The 9558-nt window shown below is 40.5% G+C and overlaps 1 protein-coding gene across 6 annotated transcripts in view; it reads left to right on the forward strand.

Annotated features, from left to right (window-relative positions):
* ELF1 (E74 like ETS transcription factor 1) overlaps window positions 1–9000 on the forward strand; it is a 90603-nt gene extending 81603 nt beyond the window's left edge. For all 6 annotated transcript variants that reach the window (XM_071740353.1, XM_071740346.1, XM_071740362.1 and 3 more), the window contains exon 9: window positions 7294–9000. In XM_071740353.1, coding sequence (XP_071596454.1) covers window positions 7294–7927 — 634 coding nt within the window. In that variant the 3' untranslated portion in view covers window positions 7928–9000. The remainder of the gene's footprint in view (window positions 1–7293) is intronic.
* Window positions 9001–9558: the final 558 nt, after the last annotated feature.

Genomic DNA, 9558 nt, shown 5'->3' on the forward strand with positions numbered 1-9558 from the left:
ATATTTCAAGAATGTGGTGAAAGGCTTGTGTCACCATCCCTCCCCTGTGCTGGGCAGCATTGCCTGGTACAGTCTCCTCCCAGAGCATCACTGGGAGGGTGTGGCAACCACCTTTGTGTTCCTCAAAGAAACAGACTGAAAATCAGGGGTTGGTTGTGTGCAGGAGATGGGCAGTGGTTTTGTTTATACTTGCAAAAAAACTCACATAGAGTTTTGTGTGCTTTCAGAGGATGATAGTGTCCTGCTTCAAATTGGAAAGGTCTTGGTTTTTGGATAGTTTTTGAGTGGCTTTTTGTACAAGCTTTGGTGCTGCTTTATGCAGGAGGCAAGAAGTGGCTGGGGAAATTACAGCTCATCTTCAGCACTAGTGCTTAAACAAAAAGGCTGTGATGTGGTGCTAAACCAGGCTTGGGAAATGGGGCTGGGGCAGGGTCAGGTCATGCAAACTGGGTTTTGCTGACCAGGGAAAACATCTGGTATATCCAGTGGGAATATTTGGAATTGCAAACTCTCCGCCATTCTGTGGGTCTAACCACTGCCTCATTGGATGCAAGCACAGTTACTGTATTTTACAGTCCTGTAACTGGGAGCTGAATTTGGCACCCCAAGTTTCCAGTGATAAGACAAAAAATGAAAAGTGCCTCTCTGGATGAGTATTTTATTTCTAACTTTTTCCAATTATAATTAAAAGGCCTCTTTGAATTTAATTCTTGAAAAGTTGTTCTGTTTAACCTAGAATAACTGACACATGTTAACCAGAATATCTAGTTTATTGGAGTAATTGTTTTTTAGTTTGGCATTTGGAGGCACAAAATTCAGGCCTGGGATTCAGCTCCATGTTCATTGGGTTGTTCTGAGCGTAAAGGGCATCCCTTCTATTGTTTCAGAAGTCTCTAAGACTAGGGACTTACCTTGTTGTGTATAGCCTGGGACATCATACAGGGCTCTATGGTGCATGCATTTGGGCAATTAAATTGCTCCCCTACTAAATGAGACTGGGGCTGCAGATATACCTTTAATCTACAGTAGCAGTGATTTAAGATGGACGTTCTTCTGGATGGAGTGAAAAGAGTTTCTCATGTTACTAATGGTTCAGAGAAGATCATGTTGTAATTTAAAATGATATGTCTCTATTTCTTATGGATTGTATGGGACACAACTGAATATTCTAGCTGGCAGCTCTGTATATCAAGAAACTTGCACTTAGCTGTTCATTGTTTCTTTTCTGTACTGTCATTTTGTTACTGTGATAGCTTGGACAGAGCATGTTAGAAGACCAGTATCCTGATTCTGTTCTTTAGCTGGGGGAAAAGCTAATACAGACCACAGAGGACCAGTGAGATATGCTCTGTGTGTTCACTTCTGGAGAACTGCTACATGATGAATCAGACACAGCTTTCATCTTGACCTTTTTGCAACCTCTGGGGTAGAAAAAGTTCCAGTAATTCATCCTCAAGGTGAGACAAGCATGGACCGCAGTGGCCAGATCCTCATTCAAGAGAAGAAGGAAGTAGCTGAAGGTGAATTGTTTTTTTTCTGGGCATGAGAATTCTGTGTAAGAACAGTGATGAAGCCAGCAATGTGCCAACACGGTGGATTGTCCCCATCAGCAGAGGGAATTACCTTTGCAAGTCATGTCTGCCCCCAGCAAACACATGTGCTTTCGGCTGTTATTCCATAATCAGCTTCTGTGCCCAGGCTTTGAGGAATTGGTGGTCTGACTGCAGCTCTGCTGATGCTGAAAAATAGACAGATTTGTCTAGCATGAGTTTATGAATTGTGAAAATGTGATTACAGCTGCTGTTTCAAATTAAGTGGCTTCATCTTGTGCCATGTGTAGACATTAGCTTGTGTAACTTGTGCAGTCAATGTCACCATTATGCTCTGTAATCATACTTTTACACCCTATCTATATTGGGTTTGCTTGAGCTTGCATTAGCACACAGACATAGGCAGGCAGTCTGTCCTACTGAGATTTTGTATCAACCATCTGCTTTCAGTCCTTTTTCCCTCAATAGCAATGAGAATCAAATCTGCATGATGTCATCTAATGTTGTAGTGCATCCCTTCTCTGCTGTTCCCATAGGTATGCTGAACAAAAACTGGCACAGGTATCAGCCTGAGTTAAGAGCTCACTAGGGCTCCCTAGGACTTGATGAGGAACATGAAGGAACACACAATGTCAGCTGAGGACTTAAACTGGAAACAACTGCTAATGGCTAATGTTTGGGAGGTCTTACTGTGATCAGCCAGCACTGGGTGCACGTGCTTTGGTTCTGTTTGCAGTTAGACAGTAGGAATCCATCAGTGCAAAATTTGGGTCTTCATGTCTGCACTAGAAGCTTTTCAACACACTAGGAGATGTGCCTAAGAAATTACTGTTGGATCTGGCTCACTCCTGCTGTAGCCTTCCCCAAAAGGAGGGAAGCAGGTGATTGTTGTAAAGAGTTGATCTTTGTCATCTCTTAAGTGAATGCTTGACTGTGTCTCAGGTTTGTGGATGGTGAGGAAAGTGTCCTTCCTGAGGGAGGTGTTGGTCAGAAATAGGCTGATGTGCTCTCAGTGGGCTTCTCCAAGAAGCTTATTTAGCTTACAACAGCATCTGTTTCTCAGAACACATTTACAACAGGGACAATGTCCAGTGCAGCTAAGACTTTGGTTATAACTGAACATTTTTGTTTGGTTTTCCTGCAGCTGAGGAGACATTTCCCTAAGCCCATTTCAGATTTAATTTCTGCCGTAGATAGGAAGAAGGCTGTTTATGGCAGATGAGACTTCACAGTCATCTAGACAGGTCAATTTTGTTTCTGCACAGTGAGAAGCTGTCCACAGGAGCTCTCTTTACCTGTCTTTGTCAATTTTGAAAGATGTGAAATTTTTTTCAGCTCTTTCTTACCGAAGTTTCTGAGTTTTAATTCATGCGACCAAGCAGTTTTGAAAAATTCTGGAAAGAAGACCATATGACTGCATGGGCCAGTAGAAGGGACACCAAGCTTGAAAGTTGAATCCTCTGTCTCTGTCCTTATGACAAAATATTATCTTGTCCAGGCAAAGAGCCCAACAAGAACAAGCAAGTTCTGCCCTCCTTTTGGAGGAGGCTGTGTTCAGACTGAGCAGGAAGGCATCAAGTGCCTTTCCATCTCTCATGGATGTCTCCCCCTGGGCTGCTCAGCAGCTCCTGTCTGCATGGCTTGTGCTGTTCAAGGGGCAGTTGCTATGGCAGTGATGCTCTGGGGGTCAGGACTGAGGAATGTGTTGACAACTCTGAGGATTATGTACTTGAGTGCAGCTGTGAAACAGTTCTCAGTGACAGTCGAGCCTCCTGAGCTGCATTTGGCTTCCAATAGTCACTCAAAGGAGGTTGCCTCACAACTCATGCATCTGAGGAGGTTCTGACAAGCACATCCCAGCCCTTCATCTCCCTTCTTTTCCTAGCTTGATTGAACGAGTTGTTTGCCAGCAGTTAGTGGAACACATGGGGAAAGTCCCTGAAAATGTGTCCATTTATCTCAAGGCTAAAATTTCCCCAATAGCTGTAGGTTGAAGAATTTGTATGTTGGAAAGAGAGTTCTCCTGTTATGGCTCCCTCTGTATTTCTTAATATTACTTGGTTTCATTTTCTTATTTTGCTCTGAAGTACTTTGTTTACCCTGGTTTGTATCTCCAGAGGAAGTTTTTTTTGTATCTTCTCCCTCTCTCCACTTCATAAAATTTCATGTAAATTATCCTGAATAAACTCGGTTTTCCTGCCTGTCACTTAGTGTTTGCTTTATCACTAGTTACCTCTTGATGAGCTAATATGATATTGCACAAATCTAGGCTGTTAACAGTACCAAATGAACCAAGAAAGAAATGATCATTTTCTGCCAAGTTAAAATGAATTTGGAATTTTTGTAGTTCTTCTCTCATTTGTAATCAGACTGATTTATGGCAGCATTTCCTTTTCAGTGGTGTTGCTCAATGTTCTTGTTCCTCATCCCAAAGTTTTAAAATAAACACCCAATAGACTTGTACCTTAGACTAGGAAGGACATCAGCAAATTGATAGTGAAATTCACTATTTGATAGTGAAATTCAGAACCATACCAAATACATAGTCCAAAGCACCTAAAATAATCTAGCCCAGTGTTAACCTCGGTTAATACCTAGAGTAGTGTGTATTTTCTTTTAAAAAAACAAAACGGGTGAAGCAATTAACCAAACCTCTATTTTTTTTCAGTGATATTCAAGCCAAATAGAGCAGGTAGATTTTTACTCTGTAAACAGACAAATAGTCTTACCATTTAAGGCAAATGTCTTGCTTGGCCACCATTAATATAAATAAAAACGTGTTTATGGTGCTGTGTGCTACCGAATCCTGTACCTGTACAGATGTCTGCTGCATGCTTTCCCTCCAGCATTGACACTCTGTGTGTCTGTATACATGTGTGTGTATGTTCATGCTTATGTATATCTTGACTGATGGAGAAGATAGAACACCTGGAGTAAATTATTAGTCACAGTATGATGTATAGGTATGGGACTTGCTTCTAGGAGAAATAAAATGGCTAAATATCTGTGCACAAATATTAATCACAAATGCTCTGGGTCAGTCCTGTCAGAGCTGTTGTTCTTACTGATTTGCAGAATTCCTTCTGCATTGATTAGATCCAGTTCACACTTTCTGGGGTTGTCCTTTACAGCCATTTAGCAGAAAGAAGTTTTTATTTTTGTTAATTTGCTTTAAAACAGCTGAAGACCAAGAAAGTAGCCTCAAATAATGTTTGCATGGCACACCACCACAGGCTAGTAGATTCAGCTGTGTATTTTCAAAATTGCAAATATTGAGTTGATATTAATCCTTCGGGCTCAAATAAGTTTCTTCATGGATTAAAGAGCTGGCTTAGTATCTACTCAGATGTTCTTAATGCTTTTTTCATGGCGTGACAGTTGTCTTTCCTTCTTAACTGTTCAAATTCCATTGCTGGTATTTGTAGACTTCCCTGAGTTGAGCTGTGTCTAAGTCATATTTTGATTTTACTGCAAGTTTGTTAAACCATAGGTAGTTTACTTTTTTTTTTTTTTTTTTTTTTAAAAAGCTAGTGGATGCCCTCATCCTGTTACTACTTCTGACACAAAAATTTGTGATTTTTCTATTAAGGTCCCAGGGAAATTGATGGGTTAAAAAGAAAAGAGCACTGAGAACCTTTAGCAGACTTGGTGTGAGCTTTGGTGCTGTCCTTCTGAGCCCTGCACTTCAAGCTCAGTTGCTGGTACTTTTTGTGCAGCACCAAGCTCTCCAGAAGCTGGAAATAAAGAAGCCATCACTCTAGCTGGTGCTTCATTTCCAGAGAGCCCCCATTGCCATGAGGTTCTTCCTTAGGCTCTCTCCACAGGAGCACAAGATTGAATCTGGTGTCAGTCACATCAAATTTTGTGTCCAAAAATTTTGTATTATGGCTTCTCTGATGAGACCTGCGTAGGGGCCTCATGGGCAAGGATTTGGGTTTCTTTTGTTATAGAAGTATCCTGGGTGTGACCTTTCCCTTCTTGTGAGGAAGAGAAAGCTACAAATTTAATTTTTGTTCTGTGTATTGCCAAGCCATACTGGAGGTGGGGAAAAAATGGCCCTGAAGCAGGGACTGGAAGCTGGAAGATGCTCAGGGAAGAGGTGCTTGTTGAGCTGAGAATTCAATGATGAAGCCCCAAATGTGTAGACATGTTCTGAGCCTCATATGCAAACTGAGTTACTGGGGCTGCTCTTGCTGGAGTGATCTGTAGGAGTTCAGCTAGAGGCCTTTTGCCAGAGTACTGAGCTGAGAGGGACCTGGGAAATCCTCTACAAATCCTCTACAAATTGTCCTCTTCACTGCACTTCATCTCCTTGTGCAGTTGGAATACTGCCAGCAGCAGCCTCTGCGTCCACATTGCCCCTTGGCTGCAGCATCGTGTAAGTCCTGCTTTGGAAGCTTTTTGTTGTAACTGTAGTAGCCAAGACACAGTTTTAAATTGAAGTTTTAGATATGCTGAGTCTGGTCTAACTAGTCAGTGGCTAAATGCTGGCAAGTAGGATTTCACAGAGCTGTAAAAAATAGGTACTACATGGGTAGAAGGGAAGATATTCTACAGTAGATGTATCGTAGGGCAACCCTTATGGTTTAGCTGAGGACCAATTTTCAGAAGGAAAAGGATGCATGGAATTAAAAGTACAAATTGAAGGTGATTTTGGCAGGGGTAGGAATAAGCTAGGAGGAGACAGTTTGGGTTTTTTTCTCTCTCAATGTCAAATATGTTCAAGAAAACACAAGGAAAAGCTTAAGACTAAAATGCAGAGGGCAGGCTGGAGAAAACACTGAAACAGGAAGGTTTGAGTGAGCTTTGGAGGACAGGCAGAAGAGAAGATTGTCAGAGACAGAATGACATGGCGAGATGGAGCAATCTGTCAGAAGGTGTCAAAGCAGTTACCTTTCCCTTCTTCTTGCCATCTTCTGGAAATTATTTGCTTTTTTTTGTTTGTTTTGGCTTGGTTTTATTTGCATGACTGGAGTGTATTTTCCAGCCACATCTCTATATCACCATTGTCTGTTGTAGTAGTTGCATGAGAGTTGTATACAGTGATATATTAGTATATATTAGATATGTAGTAATTGGACACTTCATACTGATAAACTTCTAACCTTGCCCTTTTAGCTGTACATATATGTGGTACCCAAGTCTGTGAGCCTGCAATGGATGGAATCATTCCTAAATTAAATTGTTGTTTTGGGAGCAAATTCTGTTCAGTTGCTTCACCAGAAGGGAGTGTACAAGCCTTGCAGACTGAGAACTGTGCGTCCTGGAACTCTGAGAGAGTCCTGACTAGATGCACCATTACAGTGCATACTTTAGCATATATATAGGTAAATGTATATATGGATGTCAGGAAAATTGAGGCCTGACTTATTATTTAGGCTCATGACTTACGAGTACTTAGGGTACCTCATGAAATGGATGGCAGATGTATAGTGGGTCATGTTTAGGATGTTGGTTGATGCTTGAGAGGGAGATCCTGGATGTGATTCCCAGGTCTTCTGATGAGCTACAGAACACCTCAAAGGCAGGCTGTTCAGTTTGGCATCTGAGTGTATCATTTGTCCATTCGAGAACTGTGTTGCTGAAATTGGGGGTCTTGTGTTATTAGGAGAGCGACTGCTACCTCTTTTGGAACATGAAATACTACAGTCTCTTGTGATTTTTTAAATAGTAAACCTATAATTATTTTTCATAACTCAGCGTGGATGTGTTCTGACCCTACAATCTTTCCTAATCTTAATAGGACTTTACAGACTCCAACCCAAGTTCCGGTGGTTGTTTCTCCTGGAAATCAGCAGCTGCACACTGTAACACTCCAGACAGTGCCTCTTACCACAGTGATAGCCAGCACAGATCCAGCCTCAGCAACAACATCCCAAAAATTCATTTTGCAAGCCATTCCCACTTCACAGCCCATGACGGTTCTTAAAGAAAACGTGGTGCTGCAGTCTCAGAAGCCAGTCTCACCTCCTTCCTCAATTGTGCTGAGCCCAGCCCAAGTTCAGCAGGTGCTCACCAGCAACGTGCAGACAATTTGCAATGGAACAGTCAACGTGGCTTCATCTCCATCCTTCAGTGCCACCACCCCCGTGGTAACGCTTTCACCCAGCAGCTCACAGGTGGTGGCTCACCCCTCGGGCACGGTGATCACCTCGGTCATTAAAGCCCCAGAAACCAAACAGGTGGGGGCACAAGGAGTGGAAAAAGAAGATGACGGCGACGTTTTAGATGATGCTGAGCAGCCAGAGCAGAGATTCCAGCAGCAGCAGCAGCAGCAGCAGCAACCATTTGTGATGGTAGTGTCCAGTTCGAATGGCTTCCAATCTAACGTGCAAGTGAAGCAAGAAAATGAGCCATTGGAACCCAGTTCATATTAATAAGTTAAAAAAAATAAAAAAAAATTAAAAAAAAAAAGAAAAAGAAAAAAGACCCTGTGGATGATTTTCATAAAATGTGATGGGACCTTTTCAGTTATGTATATATGATTTGATTCTGAAGCGAGATGTGGCAAAGCTACTTAATTTCTGCAGTTAATTGTTAGAATTCATGCTTTAGAATGGATTTTGATATTCTGTTAATTGCTAAATATTATCATATAAATAAAATTATATATTATTCACGTTTCAAAATACAAGCATGAAGGAACATGCTTTTTAAGAAGACTTTCTCCTGAGGTTGTTGGCCAAAGTTTCAAACTTCTTTCTTACTGTAGCTTTTCAGTCTGTTGCCGATTTACATTGCAATAACATTATTATAACCTTTTCTGTTTAATCCGTATGTGTATCACTTAACCTTTGAAGCAACAATTATTTTAAGTGTGGGACATTTTCATTCCATGTCGCTAAATTTTTACGATCAAGTATCTGTTCCATACTGGTGAATGACACCAGTTTTAGACTTTGATAACCAGGTATCCTCTTGCAGTTTTTGCAGCACAAGCTCTTGTGTGCAAAATGGAATATACACTCCTATTGAGAGTACACAAAACATTTATTCCAGCAGTGGACAATGCCATGTCTATATTTTATATGAAAACACCAGATATATTTAATTACAGAAGCTAATGGCAAATGTTTCATGCCATTTTGCAACTATGAAGTTTTAACAATCTCGCTTTGTACTTCAGATTATTTTGTAAGGGGGAAAGGAAATATATACAATTGATGCAGGTATTTGAAATTAATACTGCTAAGAGCTCTTTTCTTGATTGTAAATAATGTACATTCAATGTCACGAGGAAGTTTTTTCAGCTAATTTGTTTCCATACAAATTTTTGATAGATGCATATAAGATCATTATGTTTAGAGGTCTAATGTTATATGTATTCATATTACAGAGTGAATTTGTATTTAAAGACAAATTTTTAAGTGATGGAGCCCTCTGAACCTAGGGGCCTTGTCTTTTGTATTTTTAATTGGTTTATTACAAAAATAAATCAAGTGGAAAAACATTCTTCTGTATTTACTCTGAAATGTTTGTATATTGTTGTAATGTTTTGGCAATCACTATAAATAACCAAAATACACTGAAAAACAGGACAAGCTGGTTAATCAGCATGGGTCTGTGGTGGGACGTGGGGAATTCACTAATAACTCTGAACAGACTCAGATGCACCCAACATGCACTGGATATCCTTTGAAATAGCATAACTGTATTTTTGTAGCTCAACTGAAAATTGAGTAAGCCCGAGAATGGGACCTAAAACTTCTTCTTGGCCACTTCTCAGGATGTTACAAACAAGTCAAAACTTGCAGTGTAACCCTGGGGTGTCCTTTACCACAGAGGTCTTTGTAGCTTGTATAACACAACTGATGGCTCAAACTACCAGGGCTTCAAACAATGGCAAATAGCAATGTTTCAGCAGAAAGTGGATCAAAAATAAATGTGATGATTAATTTAAGATTAGTAGAATGTAAAATTTAAGGAAATACTACTTTCTATGATGTAATTAATGTAGTTCTATTGAGTGGTTCATAAGGCTGAAGACCAGCATGTGAGTACTAGAAAA

Source organism: Heliangelus exortis, chromosome 1, assembly GCF_036169615.1.
Source record: "Heliangelus exortis chromosome 1, bHelExo1.hap1, whole genome shotgun sequence".
NCBI lineage: Eukaryota > Metazoa > Chordata > Aves > Apodiformes > Trochilidae > Heliangelus > Heliangelus exortis.